This window comes from Phyllobates terribilis, unplaced genomic scaffold (assembly GCF_046119375.1).
Source record: "Phyllobates terribilis strain yellow unplaced genomic scaffold, ASM4611937v1 Scaffold_2__4_contigs__length_985480577, whole genome shotgun sequence".
NCBI lineage: Eukaryota > Metazoa > Chordata > Amphibia > Anura > Dendrobatidae > Phyllobates > Phyllobates terribilis.
The window spans coordinates 348,110,762-348,130,504 of record NW_027362762.1 but is presented as its reverse complement, the minus strand read 5'-3'; the positions used below and the strand labels follow the sequence as shown (position 1 = coordinate 348,130,504).

The 19,743-nt window shown below is 42.0% G+C and overlaps 1 protein-coding gene across 3 annotated transcripts in view; it reads left to right on the top strand.

The window, feature by feature from the left end:
• Window positions 1-19,519, top strand: part of ALCAM (activated leukocyte cell adhesion molecule) — a 136,944-nt gene extending 117,425 nt beyond the window's left edge. For 2 of the 3 annotated variants that reach the window (XM_073664614.1, XM_073664612.1), the window contains 2 exons: window positions 17,133-17,248; window positions 19,072-19,519. In XM_073664614.1, the coding sequence (XP_073520715.1) occupies window positions 17,133-17,220 (88 nt within the window). In that variant the 3' untranslated portion in view covers window positions 17,221-17,248; window positions 19,072-19,519. Of the gene's footprint in view, window positions 1-17,132; window positions 17,250-19,071 lie in introns of those variants that run through there. The other variant, XM_073664613.1, reaches the window with a different exon arrangement.
• The last annotated feature ends 224 nt before the right edge of the window (window positions 19,520-19,743 follow it).

The following is a 19,743-nucleotide window of genomic DNA, read 5'->3' as shown; positions in this document are numbered from 1 at the left end:
GTTTTGAGTTCTACCTTTTGTTATATACCAGGTTAACGGTACTAATGGCATTCCTGGAAGATAAATATTTGTTTAAAAAGGGAATATTTTTGTGCAGATATCATCCTTGGAACACAATGTGAAATGATCCTATATGGACGTTCTAGTATTCGATGATGTGACAGGTAGGAATAGCGTAGTACTTATATGGTGCTAGTTTTCTCATCATGAAGGATACATCCCGTCATAACGATCTTGTGGGTATTGTCATGGTGAATGAATTTGCTCAGACCACAAGTACATATTCTACATTCATGATGATATTTTTACCGCACAGTAAACCGTGGGCTGGGAGAGAAGAACAATATCAGAATCACTGGGTTTTTTTTCTGGTTAAAAAAAAAAAATTCGCCAGAGCTGATCAATAAATTTTATGTCCTGCAAAATTATGCCATCAAAAAATTTATAAATCTCACTCAAAAAATGAGCCCCTATAGAGTGACATCCATAGTTGAAAAGATTGGTCAATTAACTAACTCCTTTAAAGGGGTTGTCTGGTCTAAATAGATAAGTGTGCAGTCGCTTCTGAATCCCCCAGCGCACACACTGTGCTCTGTGGGGATGAGCCGGGATCGGAGGGTATGTGTGCGTTATACAAACTCCTGGCCAGAGCCTGTCCAGTGGGCGTGGCCTTGATACTTAACTTGAATGGAGAGCGGCTGCGCCCTCTAGTCGGCCACGCCCACTGGGCGGCCATGTCACTAGACGGGGCTCGGCCTCTCTCTATATATATCTATACAAGTATATAAAGCGAGGCCACGTCCACTGGATAGGCTCTGGCCGGGAGTTTGTATAATGCATACATACCCTCCAATCCTGGCTCAGAGACACAGTACGTGCGCTGGAGGGATTCATAAATCTGCAGTCACACAGAGTGAGTGCAGACTTATCGATTTGGACCGGACAACCCCTTAAAGGCTCAAATAATCCTGGCCATTAAGGTATCCTGAAAATTTGACTTTTTTCAATGTCTTGACTGCTAGCCAATCAGTGCTAAAACTTGCTTCATGTATAATATTATCATTTCTTTTTAATCCTGACATATATTACTAGCTATTGAGCCCGTTCTACGCCCGGGTGGCGAGCATTTTTATTGGTATATAGTCTCCCATGCTGGTATGTACTGCCCCCATCCTGGTATTTGTGCTGCCCCCATCCTGGTATTTGTGCTTCCCCCATCCTGGTATTTGTGCTCCCCAATCCTGTTCCTCCATCCTGTTATGTGCTGCCCTCATCCCTACCCTTGTATGCAAGGCACCACTCACCACTAATCCTGGTATACATGGCACCCCTCACCACTAATCCTGGTAAGCATGGCACCCCTCACCCCCAATCCTGGTATGCATGGCACCCCTCGCCCTCAATCCTGGTATGCATGGCACCCCTCACCCCCAATCCTGGTATGCATGGCACCCCTCACCCCCAATCCTGGTATGCATGGCACCCCTCACCCCCAATCCTGGTATGCACGGCACCCCTCACCACTAATCCTGGTATGCATGGCACCCCTCATCCCCAATCCTGGTATGCATGGCACCCCTCACCCCCAATCCTAGCATGCATGGCGCCCCTCATCCTGGTATGCATGGCTCCCTCATACCCAATCCTGGTACGCATGGTACCCCATCCCTCATCCCTATCCTGGTATGTATCGTACCCATCATCCTGGTATGTATGGTAGCCCTCATCCTGGTTTGCATGGTACCCCTCATTCCTATCCTGATATGCATGGTACCCCTCATCCCTATACTGGTATACATGGCCCCTCAGCCGAATCTTGGTATGCATGGCCCCCCAGATCCCTATCCTGGTATGCTTGGTACCCCTCATCCCTATCCTCGTATGCATGGTACCCCTCATCCCTATCCTGGTATGCATGGTACCCCTCATCCGAAATCCCGGTATGCATGGCACCCCTCATCCCCAATCCTGGTATGCATGGCGCACCCCTCATCCCCAATCCCGGTATGCATGGCGCACCCCTCATCCCCAATCCTGGTATGTATGGCACCCCTCATCCCCCAATCCTGGTATGTATAGTACCCCTCATCTCCAATGCTGGTATGCATGGCACTCCTCATCCCTATCCTGGTATGTATGGTATCCCTCATCCTGGTATGCATGGCACCCCATCCCTCATCCTGGTATGCATGGTACCACGCATCCCTTTTCTGGTATGTATGGTACCCCTCATTCTGGTACACATGGCACCCATCATTCCAATTCTGGTATTTATGGCCTCCTCATCCCTCAATCCTGGTATGCATGGTACCCCGCATTCCTATCCTGGTATGCATGGTACCCCTCATTCCAATTCTGGTATGTATGGCACCCCTCATCCGCCAATCCTGGTATGTATGGCCTCCTCATCCCCTAATCCTGATATGCATGGCACCCAACCCCTCATCCTGGTATGCATGGCCCCCTCATCCCTATCCTGGTATGCATGGCTCTCCTCATCCCCCAATCCTGGTATGCATGGCACCACATATTCCTATTCTGGTATGCATGGTACCCCTCATCCCTATTCTGGTATGCATGGTACCCCTCATCCTGGTATGCATAGCACCCCATCCATCATCCTGGTATGCATGGTGGTACTCATCCCCAATGCTGGTATGCATGGCACCCCTCACACCCCAATCCTGGTATGCATGGCACCCCTCATCCCCAATCCTGGTATGCATGGTACCCCTCATCCCCCAATCATGGTATGCATGGTACCCCTCACCCCCAATCCTGATATGCATGGTACCCCTCATCCCCCAATCCTGATATGCATGGTCCCCTCACCCCCAATCCTGGTATGCATGGTCCTCTCACCCCTCAATCCTGGTATGCATGGTCCCCTCATCCCCCAATCCTGGTATGTATGGTACCCCTCATCCCCCAATCCTGGTATGTGTGGCCCCCTCATCCCCCAATCCTGGTATGTGTGGCCCCCTTACCCCCTAATCCTGGTATGTGTGGCCCCCTCACCCCCCAATCCTGGTATGTGTGGCCCCCTCACCCCCCAATCCTGGTATGTGTGGCCTCCTCACCCCCCAATCCTGGTATGTATGGCACCCCTCATCCCTTTCAACGCTCCTGCTGGACAGGTAAATATGGCGCCAGAGATCACGGTATGCGTTCAGTGTCTACGCATACCACGATTTTCGGCTCCATACACTCCTCTTACCTGTAACGGCTGCATGCGTTCTTCTGTCTGGAGCCAGACTGCGCATGCACAGTCTATAGAGGCTTCAGACAGAGGGACGCTTACAGTGTTGTATTGTAGACTAACTATTGAACCCGTTCTACGCTCGGGTGGTGAGCATTTTTATTGGTACATTTTTAATTTTATTAATGGCGCCGGAGTCGGCATGTGTGCATACCGCGCTATCATGCGCCAATTTTTTTAAAGACATTGTCTGCAAATTCGCATATACAGTGTCTTCAATAAAATGGCACCCTAGTGTGGTATGCACAAGTGCTGTCTCCGGCGCCTCACTGCGCAGCTGCCACCCATCCCTTCTTCGGACAGAAGGACGTGTCAAGCATATATAAGATGTACTGAGAATACAGGGAGTGTATTCACTTACGCTGAGCGCTGTAGATGTAAAGTACTGCGAATACAGTGGGTGTACTCACTTATGCTGAGCGCTGTATGTATAACGTACTAAGAATACAGAGGGGTGTACTCACTTATGCTGAGTGCTGTGTGTATAACGTACTGAGAATACAGGGGGTGTACTCAATTACGCTGAGCGGTGTATGTATAACGTACTGAGAATACAGGGGAGTGTACTCACGCTGAGCGCTGTATGTATAACGTACTGAGAATACAGGAGGTTGTACTCAGTTATGCTGAGCGCTGAGGATGTAACGTATTGAGAATACAGGGGGTGTACTCAGTTACGCTGAGCGCTGTATGTATAACGTACTGAGAATACAGGGGGTGTACTCACTTACGCTGACTGCTGTAGATGTAACGTGCTGAGAATACAGAGGGGTGTACTCACGCTGAGTTCTGTAGATGTAATGTACTGAGAATACAGGGGGTGTACTCATTTATGTTGATCGCTGTATTTATAACGTACTAAGAATACAGGGGGTGTACTCACTTATGCTGAGTACTGTATATGTAACATACTGAGAATACAGGGGAGTGTACTCACTTATGCTGAGCGCTGTATGTATAACGTACTGAGAATACAGGGGGTGTACTCACTTACGCTGACTGCTGTAGATGTAACGTGCTGAGAATACAGAGGGGTGTACTCACGCTGAGTTCTGTAGATGTAATGTACTGAGAATACAGGGGGTGTACTCATTTATGTTGATCGCTGTATTTATAACGTACTACGAATACAGGGGGTGTACTCACTTATGCTGAGTACTGTATATGTAACATACTGAGAATACAGGGGAGTGTACTCACTTATGCTGAGCGCTGTATGTATAACGTACTGAGAATACAGGGGGTGTACTCACTTACGCTGACTGCTGTAGATGTAACGTGCTGAGAATACAGAGGGGTGTACTCACGCTGAGTTCTGTAGATGTAATGTACTGAGAATACAGGGGGTGTACTCATTTATGTTGATCGCTGTATTTATAACGTACTAAGAATACAGGGGGTGTACTCACTTATGCTGAGTACTGTATATGTAACATACTGAGAATACAGGGGAGTGTACTCACTTATGCTGAGCGCTGTATGTATAACGTACTGAGAATACAGGGGGTGTACTCACGCTGACTGCTGTAGATGTAATGTGCTGAGAATACAGAGGGGTGTACTCACGCTAAGTTCTGTAGATGTAATGTACTGAGAATACAGGGGGTGTACTCATTTATGTTGATCGCTGTATTTATAACGTACTAAGAATACAGGGGGTGTACTCACTTATGCTGAGTACTGTATATGTAACATACTGAGAATACAGGGGAGTGTACTCACTTATGCTGAACGCTGTATGTATAAGGTACTGAGAATGCAGAGGGGTGTACTCACTTACACTGAGCGCTGTATGTATAACGAACTGAGAATACAGGGAGGTGTACTCACGCTGAGCGCTGCATGTATAACATACTGAGAATACAGTGGGTGTACTCATTTACGCTGAACACTGTATATATAACGTACTGAGAATACAGGGGTAAACTCATGCTGAGCGCAGTATATATAGCATACTGAGAATACAAGGGGGTGTACTCACGCTGAACGCTGTGTGTATAACGTACTGAGAATACAGGGGGTGTACTCACTCACGCTGAGTGCTGTATATATAATGTACTGAGAATACAGGGAGTGTATTCACTTACGCTGAGCGCTGTATGTATAATGTACTGATAATACAGGGGTGTACTCACTTATGCTGAGCGCTATATGTATAACGTACTGAGATTACAGGGGGTGTACTCACTTATGCTGAGCGCTGTGTATATAATGTACTGAGAATACAGGGGGGTGTACTCACTCTGAGCGCTGTATGTATAATGTACTGATAATACAGGGGTGTACTCACTTGCGCTGAGCGCTGTATATATAACATACTGAGAATACAGGGGGGTGTACTCACTTGCGCTGAGCGCTGTATATATATTACGTACTGAGAATACAGAGGGGTGTACTCACTTATGCTGAGCGCTGTGTATATAATGTACTGAGAATACAGGGGGGTGTACTCACGCTGAGTGCTGTATATATAACGTACTCAGAATACAGTGGGGTGTACTCACTTTCGCTGAACGCTGTATATATAACGTACTGAGAATACAGAGGGGCGTATTCTCTTACGCTGAGCGCTGTATGTATAACGCACTGAGAATACAGGGGGTGTACTCACTTACGCTGAGCGCTTTATGTATAACGTACTGAGAATACAGGGAGTGTATTCACTTACGCTGAGCGCTGTATGTATAATGTACTGAGATTACAGGGGGTGTACTCACTTATGCTGAGCGCTGTGTATATAATGTACTGAGAATACAGGGGGGTGTACTCACGCTGAGCGCTGTATGTATAATGTACTGAGAATACAGGGGGGTGTACTCATTTACGCTGAGCGCTGTATGTATAATGTGCTGATAATACAGGAGTGTACTCACTTACGCTGAGCGCTGTATATATAACATACTGAGAATGCAGGGGGGTGTACTCACTTATGCTGAGCGCTGTATATATAATGTACTGAGAATACAGGGGGGTGTACTCACGCTGAGTGCTGTATATATAACGTACTGAGAATACAGGGGGGTGTACTCACTTACGCTGAACGCTGTATATATAACGTACTGAGAATACAGAGGGGCGTATTCTCTTACGCTGAGCGCTGTATGTATAACGCACTGAGAATACAGGGGGTGTACTCACTTATGCTGAGTGCTGTATGTATAACGCACTGAGAATACAGGGGGGTGTACTCACGCTGAGTGCTGTATGTATAATGTACTGAGAATACAGGGGGATGTACTCACTTATGTTGACTGCTGTATATATAATGTACTGATAATATGGGGGTGTACTCACAAATTTGTCTCTCTCTTTCTCTCTCTTGTCCTGGACATATTGTCGTCATGGCTCACTGAGCATGCTCAGTCTATAGAGGCTTCAGACAGAAGGACACATCCCTGGTTATATTATAGATGCCAAAGTGGAGACAGAAATAGAACTATTTTTTCACCCATAATAATTGCTATGGTCAGAAACGATTGGGCCGATTCATCAAGACTCATGGAGCACATGCTAGTGCTATTCTGGTCTTTCTGTAGTACATGGCAACAAATTCATTAAGAAGCGCACGCCATTTCATGAATTTGGCACATCTACTCTGTGGTGTGGCAAATTCATTGTCCGTGACGAATAGCATCTCTGACGCGACGCGCCACAGAGCACATGTGACTGGTGTGCTTATCTGGCATTCAGTACGCCAGTATTTTTAATGAATTTGATGGGTGGACATGGCCACAATCTCATCCTGTTTCGGCAGAGCTAATTCAAACTGGTGTGAAAATGGCAAGAGGTGCAACATTTTTGGTCCCCATTGTGCAAAAATGTTGAGTTTCAAAGCTTTTACGACTGTTTTCTGGCATAAAAGCTTTGATGAGTCGGCCCCCTTGCGTGTAAAGTTCTTTGCAGGTGCAGTCATGCTGTTTCGTCTGAACAATTGTTTTCAGTGTCTTCTTGTTCATCATTAGACCAAAAATAAGAAAATTCAATGTCAGGAATCCAGTCTGTCCAAAAACAATATGTGAGCAAAAATTATTACAATTAAACAATCATTCTGAGATGGGCTCATCGTGCCGGTGCTATGACATTGCCGTGTACAAACATCACATATTTAGAATGTTGTAGACCAAGATAATGTGAGAAAAAGAAATACTTAAGCAACAGAGCAACGAGCCTATGTGTAGGAATGTAAAACTCTTTATCATACAACAATTTTTTACATAATTCTGTTCAATTCTTAATTATAGGCTAGAAAGAATGCCATGTTGTTCATCACGTCATGCAGTGCATCACTTTATGTTAAGGAAGGTGTTAACATTTCAATGGGTCTGGAATCCTATTGATAACGCAGCATCATCTTTTAGAGACCACCTGCTGCATTGGCTGCTAAAGCTCAAATCCTTCTTAGCTGTATGGATGGTAGCCTATGAAAAGAATCACATAGCAGCAGGCTAGCGTCCTAAGAACAGCACTGCATCTTGCCAAAGCCAGCAGCCTACATAGATTCAAAGCAATTACCTTCTTGACTTTTAATAACACATCCACCGAGAACTCCTCTTGTGTCAGCAGGCATACTTCAAATGTGTGTTTTCATTGTGGAGCTCCAAGCAAGAATGGATTCATCACTGTAATAAAACAACATCCTCTATATAATTTTTACATCACAATATTCTTTTATTCCTTGTTTTCTCAAAACCTAAACCTAGAATAAACCAAGCTGAGATCAGTAAAGGAAAAGTGTAGAATAATGCAAGATTCGCACATCAGCTCCCAGTTTGACAGATCTGCATTTCGTTTGGAGCCTGTGGGGAATCTAGTTATTGTTAAACAAGTGGGCATGAAAGGTTTTCCCATTACTTCTGAGTGCCATGAGGATGAGGAATATGGCACTTTATAAGTGGCAGGCATCTATTTTGGCTTTGCTCAGATCCTATTAATCACATGACATAGGAGTATTTTTCTGTTGGATAAACAATTTCCTTTTCTAATGTGAATTCAGTAAGAATATGTGCAGTACATTTAGCCATTTTAAAGGGACTTCTCTTACAGTAATTTCTGTCATATTGTTTATATACACTAAATTATGAGAACCCAACTAGAGGGATTTCCACCGATCCATAGGACAATTTTGTCCAGTAACTAGGGATGAGCTTACCGGTGGAAGTTCGACTTCGACCGAAGTTTAGTCCAAAGTTCGGTTCAGGTACCTGAATCTGAACCCCATAGAAATCAGTGGGGACCCGAACTTTTTAGCTGGAATCTCTCTCTTTTTCTCTTTCTTCGTCGGACTTCCAGAAGTCCATGTTTGGAGTTCAGCATCGGACAATAAGTGTCCGGTATGAACCACGAACTATACAGTTCGGGTTTGCTCATCTCTGCTAGTAACCCAATTTTTAGCAGAGAAGGTGGAGCATGCTTATGTACAATCACTTTCTTTGGTAGAATGTGAAGATAAGTATAGTCAAGTGAGAATGAGGTTTTCTGTTATTTTAAAATTATGAATATGAGTCAAATAGCAGCAGGCAAGCATCCTTAGAACAGCACTGCACCTTGCCAAAATCAGCAGCCTACATAGATTCAAAGCAATTACCTTCTTGACTGTTAATAACACATCCACCGAGAACTCCTCTTGTGTTGGCATGCACACTTCATATGCGTGTTTTCATTGGGATTACATGCCAGGCGATCATGCAGACCAATCTTTGATGATCCATTTATGGATTACAGATGTACTCAGATGGGGAGTTGTAGTGGCGAGGTCCCATAATCAGTCACACACATTTTGCAACATTTGTCTTACACTTTTGAGCTCAAATTCATAACCTTGGAAAATTGTTGGGCTTTATTTACAGTGAATTGCAGGATAATTCATGGAGTTTCTTCTTCTTTTTTATAAAGCCTAAAAGTGCTGCATGTTAGCCTAAAGTCTAGAGTGAAATATAAAGCGCACTACATGCAAATTGCTTTGGTTTGTGGCAATTTTTCGTTTAGGTTTTTTTTTTCTTTTTCCCCCTCCAAAACAGCACATTTTTTCTACAGACCTTTATACAGATCTTGAAATACGTCAAGCATTTGAAAATGTTACAAAATAGAAAAAAATGATAAGCATAAGGAAAATCACTTGAAATTCGTACATTGTACAATCTCTTAAAAATATTGTAAAAAATTGTGTGTGTGTACCCGCTCTTAATGAACGATTTAGATATGGGGGTGAAACTGCTCTTCTGTTATAAGGCTATAAGTAGCAGACGTTCTTGTATAGTGAAATGTCAGAAAGTGATATCATACAGAGCACAGCAAATAGATAACTTTGTGCTGAAAAGCTTCTACTTCAAATGAAGTTTAACACATGATGGATTTCTGTACAGGAGTATGACGAGTTATGTTCTCTGCTCTCCCTGATATGGGGAAATGGAAAGTTTGTAAATTTTTTGAGTTAAAAAAGTGACACAAATGTGATCAGTGCAATCAGTATAAATCTTAGTGCATAAGCAATGGAAGACATTGGCCTTAAGGCCCCGTCACACTAAGCGAAATCGCTGCTGAGTCACAAGTTTTGTGACTCAGCAGCGATCTCGCTACGTTTGACACTTAGCAGCGACCAGGCCCCTGCTGTGAGATCGCTGGTCGTGTCGGAATGGTCTGGACATTTCTTTGATCGTTGAGGCCCCGCTGGGTAGCATGTATCGGTGTGTTTGACACCTTACCAACGACCTTGTTAACGACACAGAAACACATAGGCGTGCATCGTTGAGAACCTCCAGAGGCAAGTGACCAAAAGAAGCAAGAAGACCATGGAGACACCACCAACCACACAACTGAGAAACAGATTCCAAGGACTTGTGGAGGACGAAGATGGCACACCTAAGGATGAGGCACTACCAGCAAGCAAAAAAGAAAAGAGCACCCAGAAGCGACAAGAAAAAGACAGCCAAGAAGGGAAGAAGAGTGGTGGTGGTGGGAGACTCTCTACTGAGAGGAACAGAAGCAGCTATCTGCAGACCGGACATAACCGCAAGAGAAGTATGCTGCCTCCCAGGTGCGAAGATCAAGGATGTTACCGATAGGATACCGAAGCTCATCAGTTCCAAGGATGTCCACCCATTTCTTCTGATACATGTTGGCATCAATGACACGGCAAGGAAGGACCTACCGACAATCTGCAAGGACTTTGAAGCATTGGGGAAGAAAGTAAAAGAACTGGATGCGGAGGTAGTTTTTTCTTCTATCCTTCTAGTAGACGGGCATGGCGTCAGGAGATGGAACAGGATCCTTGATGTGAACAACTGGCTGAGACGATGGTGCAGACAACAAGGATTTGGATTCCTGGACCACGGTGTGAATTACCTCTATGACGGACTCCTTGCCAGAGACGGACTACACCTCAACAAACCCGGGAAACACACATTCGCCAGGAGACTCGCAACACTCATCAGGAGGGCGTTAAACTAGAAGAAGAGGGGATGGGAAGAAAAACGCCGGACACGAACATGAAACCAGAGAACATACTAATGAAAGATATGAAGTGCGACAAAGAAGGTCCAAGACAAGATACTTGGAAGGGAGGTAAGAAAATTTCTAATACAATCCACAGGGAGAATATTGGAACAAAACAAAATTGTGTAAACTGCGTGCTAGCAAATGCCAGAAGCCTGACAAACAAGATGGATGAACTGGAAGCAGAAATATCTACAGGTAACTATGACATAGTGGGAATAACCGAGACATGGTTAGATGAAAGCTATGACTGGGCAGTTAACTTACAGGGTTACAGTCTGTTTAGAAGGGATCGAAGAAATCGGAAAGGGGGTGGAGTCTGTCTATGTGTAAAGACGTGTCTAAAGCCTACAATACGGGAGGATGTATGGGAGGGAAATGAGGAGGTCGAGTCCTTATGGGTGGAGATACATGGGGCAAAAAACAATAATAAAATTATCATAGGAGTCTGTTATAAACCACCAAATATAGCAGAAGCCACGGAAAGTCTATTAATAAGACAAATAGATGAAGTAGCAAAAAATAACGAGGTGATTATTATGGGGGACTTCAACTACCCCGATATAGACTGGGAAACCGAAAGCTGTAGATCTCAGAAAGGAAACAGGTTTCTGACAATTATCAAAGACAATTATTTGTCACAACTTGTGCAGGAACCAACTAGAGGGACGGCCCTTTTAGACTTAATATTGACTAACAGGCCAGACAGAATAACTGAGGTGCAGGTCGGGGGGCACCTGGGAAATAGTGACCACAACATTATACAATTCCACATGTGCTTCAGTAGGGTGCCCAGCAAGGGAGTCACAAAACCACTGAACTTCAGGAGGGCAAAGTTTGATCAGCTAAGAGATGCCCTTCACCTTATAGACTGGGATAGTATCTTCAGTAATAGGAGCACGGATAGAAAATGGGAAATTTTCAAAACAGTCCTACATAGTCACTGTAGAAGGTACATACCTTATGGGAATAAAAGGGCTAGGAATAGGAGGAAGCTAATGTGGCTAAATAAGGAAGTCAAGAGGCCAATGAAAAACAAAAAAAGGGCTTTCGGTAAACTTAAACAAGAAGGCAGCAAGGAAGCGCTAATATCTTATAGGGAAAAAAAAACAAAATCTGTAAGAAACAAATAAGAATAGCAAAAGAGGAGACAGAGAGACTAATTGCCAAGGAAAGTAAAACGAATCCCAAACTGTTCTTTAACTATATAAACAGTAAAAGGATTAAAACTGATGGAGTTGGCCCATTGAAAAATAACCTGGGTAAAATCATAGAGGGCGATGAGGGTAAAGCAAACCTAGTCAATAGCTTCTTCTCCACTGTTTTCACAAAAGAAAACAATTTATCGGAGGAAATGCAGAGTGATAAAGTAAACCCTCCGCTAAATATCACCCACTTAACCCAGGAGGAAGTTCAGAAATGCCTAAATAATATCAAAATAGACAAGTCACCAGGCCCAGATGACATACACCCCCGGGTACTAAAAGAATTAAGTAATGTGATAGACAGGCCGCTGTATCTTATATTCAAGCACTCTTTAAGGACAGGGACTGTCCCACTAGACTGGCGCCAAGCAAATGTGGTACCAATATTCAAAAAGGGGTCTAAAAGTGACCCTGGGAACTATAGACCAGTAAGCTTAACGTCTGTTGTGGGTAAATTGTTTGAAGGATTTCTTAGAGATGCTATTGTAGAATATCTTAATGATAATAACTGTCTAACTCCATATCAACATGGATTCATGAGGGATCGCTCCTGCCAAACAAACCTGATCGCCTTCTACGAGGAGGTGAGCTCACAGCTGGACCGGGGGGAGTCAGTGGATGTTGTATACCTTGACTTCTCCAAAGCGTTTGATACCGTGCCACACAAAAGGTTGGTATATAAAATGAGAATGCTTGGTCAGGGGGATAATGTGTGCAAGTGGGTAAATAGCTGGCTGAGTGATAGAAAGCAGAGGGTGGTTATCAATCGAGTAAGCTCAGGGTGTGTCAGGGTTACTAGCGGGGTGCCTCAAGGGTCTGTCTTGGGCCCTATATTATTTAATATATTTATTAATGATCTAGTGGAAGGGTTGCATAGTAAAATAGCAATATTTGCAGATAATACTAAACTTTGTAAAGTAGTTAATACAGATGAGGATAGGGCACAGCTACAGGAGGATTTAGATAAATTGGGGAGTTGGGCCAAAAAATGGCAAATGGGGTTCAATGCCGATAAATGTAAGGTCATGCACATGGGAAAGAAAAACAGCAGTCATCCATACATATTAAATGGGAAACCGTTGGGGAAATCTGACATGGAGAAGGACCTGGGCGTCTTGGTTAACAGCAAATTAAATTGGAGTGCCCAGTGTCAGGCAGCAGCTGCGAAGGCAAATAGAGTCATGGCATGCATCAGAAGAGGAATAGGGGCATATGATGAGAACATTGTTCTTCCTCTGTATAAAGCGCTGGTAAGGCCGCACTTAGAATATTGTGCACAGTTCTGGGCTCCGGGGCTCAGGAAAGACATATTGGAGCTAGAGAGGGTACAAAGGAGGGCGACTAAGGTAATAAAGGGAATGGAGGGACTAGAATACCCAGAGAGGTTGTCAAAATTAGGCCTATTTACGTTGAAAAAGAGAAGGCTTAGGGGAGACCTCATAAACATGTATAAATACATCAGGGGGCAGTACAGAGATCTCTCCCATGACCTGTTTATACCAAGGATGGTGACAAAGACGAGGGGGCACACTATGCGTCTGGAGGAAAGGAGGTTCCTGCACCAGCATAGAAGGGGATTCTTTACGGTCAGAGCCGTGAGACTCTGGAACTCTCTGGGAGAGGAAGTGGTGATGTCCAACTCACTTAAAGAGTTCAAGAGAGGCCTGGACGCCTTTCTTGAGAACAATAAAATTACATCTTATGCTTAGTTAATTAATCCAGGGATTTAATCTGACTGCCAGATTGGAGTCGGGAAGTGAATTTTTCCTCAATGATGTAAATTGGCCTATACCGCATGGTTTTTTTTTGCCTTCCCCTGGATCAACACTGCGGAATAGCTGCAATGCACAAGAAATAGGCTGAACTGGATGGACGCTTGTCTTTTTTCGGCCTTATAAACTATGTAACTATGTTATACAGATCGTTACGGGTCGCCGCATCGTTGCTGCGTCGTTGGGAAGATCTGACTGTTTGACATCTCACCAGCGACCACATAGCGACGCAGCAACGATCCCTGACAGGTCATATCGTTGTCTGGATCGCTGTAGCGTCGCTTAGTGTGACGGGGCCTTTAGTCATCTATTAGATAGCTCATCTGTGTGGTAATGGGTGTACTTAGAAGAGAGAATACACTTTTTATGCCTGCTTCTACCGCACCTGCATCATGTAGAGAAGAATGCATTTCTCTGCAACCTTACTGCTTTATTTTTAGTATATCTGTCTCATTTGAAAGATCAGCTTAGTGAGAGGCTCTATACACATTATTACGTACTGTGCAGTTTTTGAACACTCGAAAAAAACATCTCGAGGATCAACAAACATCTGTAACTGCACAATTTGATGCCTGTGCACTTTTTCAAGCCGTAGCAAATTTTAAAGCTGGCTGTATTGAGGGTAAGCATTTTACTATGTATTTCTATTTTATGCGACTTAATCTGCTTTATAAATGCAAATACCACACATTGGCATCATGCAAAGCTTACAAAGTGACGGGAAAGAATTGCTTGAGTTAAAGAAAACACGAAAAATAGAACAGTGAGCACAGAATAACTTTTATTTAATGTAAATTACACAAAGATGATTTTTCTTTTCAATTACTTGAGCCAGCATTTAAAATTCATTGTTTCAATCACATTGCCTTTCATATCAGGTATGTGAAATATATATTAGTAACGTTTAATCAGCGATGTAAAAGCAATCCTTATTTGTGTAGCATGTCAAATGAGCACCTTGCCACGATTTCCAAAAACAAAATATGAATATTATTAATAAAGTTATTGGCGGTGCACACTTGGCAACTTATTTGCTGTATTCTTTCTGGAGTTTTTCTGTGTGAGAATAATTATTTTTTTCTGCTTTGTCACAAGCAGAAAAATGAAATGCTATGATGTATCTATCACCTGATGGGAAACCGCACCGTACAAAGCCCATCGCTACCAAAGATTATGGTTACTGTAACATCTATAAAGGCTTTCAATTTGAATCTCCAACACAAACGTGACCTAGCTTAAAGGGGTATTCCCATCTCCAAGATCCTATCCCAATATGTAGTAAGTGTAATAATAATAATATTAGCAAATACCTCCAATTAGAAATGTAGTATAGTTTTTCTGATTCACTATGTCTCTTTCCTCATGTGCAGGCATTGCAGGACCTTGGGTATCCATGGTTACAACCACTGATATAGTGACAGTTAGCTAGTTGCTAGTGGTCGTAACCATGGATACCTAACATCCTGCACATGACAAAAGACATAGCAAATCTGGAAAACTATACTACATTTCTAATTGGAGGTATTTGCTAATACTATTATTATTATTATTATTATTATTATTATTATTATTACACTTACTATATATTGGGATAGGATCTTGGAGATGGGAATACTCTTTTAAGCTTTCTCCTTTAAATGGTCAACATGGCCCATATTTGTTGAGTAGTAGGTAAACCAACTTCCAGTAGTTTGCCAGTTTTTTCTGTCTGTTTTGGCACAAATTTTCTCCTGCTTATAGTAGGTGTAAATTTAATTTTCTGACTTTAGAACTATCAAAAACTTTGCCAGATTTATTAGTTTTTCCCAAAAAACTTGTTATCCTCTATGCTTTGGAACTTGCTCAGCTTCGGCTCCATTTATTGTCTTTGGGACCTCTGGAAATAGCTACTCTCAGTACTCTGCAAACAATGAATGAAACAGAGGTTGAGCATGTGCACCTCCATTTAGGATGAGTCTGCCTAGCCCTGATCTCAGAATTCCTGGGGATCGTAGCTGTTGGAATCCTACCAATAAGAACGTTATTCCCTATTTATGGATATGGGATAAATTGTTGCTTGGTGAATAACTAGAGATGAGCAGATCGATTCACAGGACTCTGGTCCAGCATTCAGGTCAGTGCCTGGCGGCTAGACAGGTCCGCGAATCTCTTTCCTTCCGGTGTCCCTGGCACAGCATTTGATTTGTCAGGGCTGGCGGGACAAATCTGCGTCTGGTCGCACCAACCCTGGCTGATCAAAAACCGCGCTGGAAGATAAGAGATTTACTGGCCTTCCAACTAACTGCAAGGTAAAACTGACCTGGACGCTGGATCAGAGTCCTGTGAATCGATCTGCTCATCTCTAGGAATAATCTTTTAAGTGTCGTGCACATTTTAATAAAATTGGTGCAATTTATTCCAACGATTTTCTTTTTAAAGTGACATATAAAACCCCAGTCTTGATAAATCTGCCTCTATGACTCTAACTGAATTGTAAATGTACTAGTGTCTACTACATGGAGGTGTTTTGTTTTTTTTGTTAAATAACAGCAGTGTCTTCCCTTAGCTTTGGGTAACAATGTACATCACTAATCCTTCACAGTAGACTTGTTATTGTTGCTGCCTAGCAAACAAATTAACCTCAGAGAAAATCCCTATTTGTGAAGGTTTTACTTCTGACATTTTTGATTCATTTGTCTCTTCTGATGTACACAGGCAAAGCGCTGTAACCTTCTCCTTGACATTCTTCTCTGCGCCTTGCAGTGCACTGACAGACTTTCACAGTGGGCTATTTGATTCCTTTTCAATATAAAACATATGTGAAAAAAACAAAAAAAATGTAACCTCTGGGGTAGCTTGAATGACATAGGTTTGGAAATGTACGACATATTGATGAAAATGTGCTTAATTTACTTTTTTACATAACTCGTACCTTTTGTACTCTTTGCAATGTTTTATAAAACTGAGTAAATTTGCAGAATGATTCACTGTGTGTTCCTAATCGATCATCATTGCAGGGTTTGTCCGCTAAACTGTTGGGGGTGTTCTTCACTCTGCATTAAATCACTCTAAGGTTTGGAGAATCATAAATCCGTTTTCCTCAAACCACATTAATTTAACTAAGGAGAAATAGTTTAGTGAATATCTTGGCAGAGTTCCTAATGCGTTGCAGACGGACAACGGGGTGTATGGGTTCTTTGGAAAGAAGCCTGCATTTTAAGTTTAAGTTCTATTCAATATTTTAATTGCTACTACGTAACTTACTTTTATGCCTGTAATTTCAAGAATATAGCATGTAATAGTGCCCTGGACAATTGTAAAAGATGAACCATTTTCCCTGCACTGCACTTCAATTGTTAATTTATTGCATTAAATGAATCGTTAATTGATACTCTAATAATCAGCATTTGTTTTATGTTTTTTCAGCTCAGCCTCGAAACATGTAGGAAAAGAACTTGGTAACACAGAAGAAAACAAGAAGCTAGAAGAAAATAATCATAAATCAGAAGCATAAGAATAATATAAATAACACAATACTCAAGGTAGATTTCATAGTCATCTTCTTCCAAAGCTGTTTCCTTTTACAAGGACATGTTCCACAAATCAGTGTTACTGAGATGACTGTAATCCAGATACATAATGACTACTCCTTTTTTTTTTCAAAGCATAGCTTAGACTTTGCATAAGAGAATCATCTGTGTATGATTTGAAAATTCTCATATTGCACCTGGTTTATACCAGTAGTGAAGAATTCATGAGCCTGGCAATCAATTTATCAACAGACAGTGTCTCATGAATATTTGACGTGAAATGTCTGTGATGTCACTGATTTATGGTACAGTCAAGAGGCATTATCTTCTACCAGTGCTACTGAAAAAATGTCAACCCAAGCAGCACTATTAAATTGTACATTAATGTATGTTTGTTCAGAAAGTTGCAACTGTCATAAATTACATCTAGTTTAGGAAACCGTCTTCATTACGGTAACTGCCTTTTTTACAGGTATATTAACTCCTTTCTATCAGCACTATATAAATTAATGGGCAAATGGCATGGTCCCTATTAGAGAAACCTATTATTTGCCACTATTTGCTGTGTTGGATGGCACTGCACGCTCCTGTACAAAGTGACCTACATCTTATCTGCTTGTCTATTTAAAGATCATTGATGACAGTAATCTAATGTCAGTTGTCTGTAAAAGCAGGGAACATGTATGATAAAACATAATAAAATGAGAAAAATAAATAGCCCCCAACCTCCTCTGAATCAGTGCTCGCCTCCTAAAAATACATGCTACATGCATCAATTTTGTGTGTAAAGTAAAAGCAGAGAAAAGCGCTCCATGGTGAAACATCTCCAAGCAACGTATATCAAGAAACAAAGAAATGCTCTCCCCAGATCGTAGGCATGTGATCAGTGCAGGTTCTCCGGCTGCTGCTCCACCTGCGAGCCATGATGCCCTTTGTGAAATGTGCAATGCCAAAAGTTTATTCTAAGCTGTAAGAAATTAGGATGTATCATGGGCGCTGCTGATGTACTGGATAACCATTCAAGTCGAAGGTTCTTTGCTCAGGCACATACATGCATGTTTGTGCATAAGGAAGGAATCAAACCGATTCTGAAACGCGTGGAACTGTATGAATGAAGTCAATTTTGTACCTTGTGCAAAGTGTTTGCGATGCTTCCATTTTTCCATTTCCCTATGCTGTATAAAATAATTACCCCACCAGCTCTGTTTTCTTTTTTTGCCTTGTCTAATGAATGTCTATACTTGGATGATTATCATCTATGTTCGGATGCTGCATCTGAAGCTAGAGGCAGAAGATGCACTGGGGCCACGTTCACATATTCAGTATTTGTAAGCCAAAACCAGAAGTGGGTGATAAATACAGAAGTGGTGACGTGTTTCTATTATACTTTTCCTCTGATTGTTTCTTCCTGATTTTGGCTTACACAAAGTGATGTAAAATACTAACCAAATACGGAACATGTAAACGTGCCCTAAAAGTTAAAATGTTTTTCCTGTTGTAGCGGCATCATACCTTGGACAATGCACACAATCTTCTTTATAATGGAATGGTTTCCTGTTTTTGACCATTTTTTCTTAAAAAAAGAAAACTAAAAAAAAATCCAATTATGGGGACCTGAAGGGGACTTTAAGTAATTTTTGAGTAAGGGAAGCCGTGATCTTTATTTAGACATATAGGACATCTTATTTAGAGACGACTCATGCCTGCTTTTTATTATCTTTATACTGATGAAAGCCAGGACAGTTTAATGACTCAGACTGGCAAAGCTACAAAATAAATCTTTCTAACTACAGCAATGCTAATCTAATTTTGCTTTTTTTACTTTGTGTTTGTAGGGAAACCATGAAGAGCAGTTTGAAGCATGAATGTGGATTGTACTCAATGGAATATATACAATGGAACTGCAAATGTTCATGGTCAAAGTATTAAACATTTGTACCAAGTTGTCCCAGAATTACGAGGAAAATTATTTCTGAAAAGGATCAAGAAAAACTGTTCCAACAGCCATGATGATAGCTTACCATGTTGTGTTCTGTTATTTTTTTATGTAAATGTCTGCACTGAAAATTTGTTTTGTTTGCCTTTTATGTAAATTTTTTTACGTAGCTATTTTTATACACTGTAAGGCTTTGTTCCGAGAGTTGCTGTCAATCAGATGTATAGTGTAATGTTATTATTTTTTATGACACTGTTTGACGCACAGGTACATTTTTAATTCTGAATGCTATCGGTAAAAAATATATATATATATATATATATATATATATATATGAATTGAGGTTTCCTACAACTCACTGGAAAGTTGTATTTTTGCCTCGAACCTAACCGGTTGAGCAGTTATTGAATAATCAGCATGCTCAAACCTAGACGAAAGATTCCGAGAACTTTGTGTACCTGCTGTAAGGATGCACAAAGCAGTTGTCACCACACTTGGCTAATTTTACCGACCGCATTGCAGACTTTTTCATATCGTTAATTTAAAAATGACTGGAATCTTTATTTTGGTT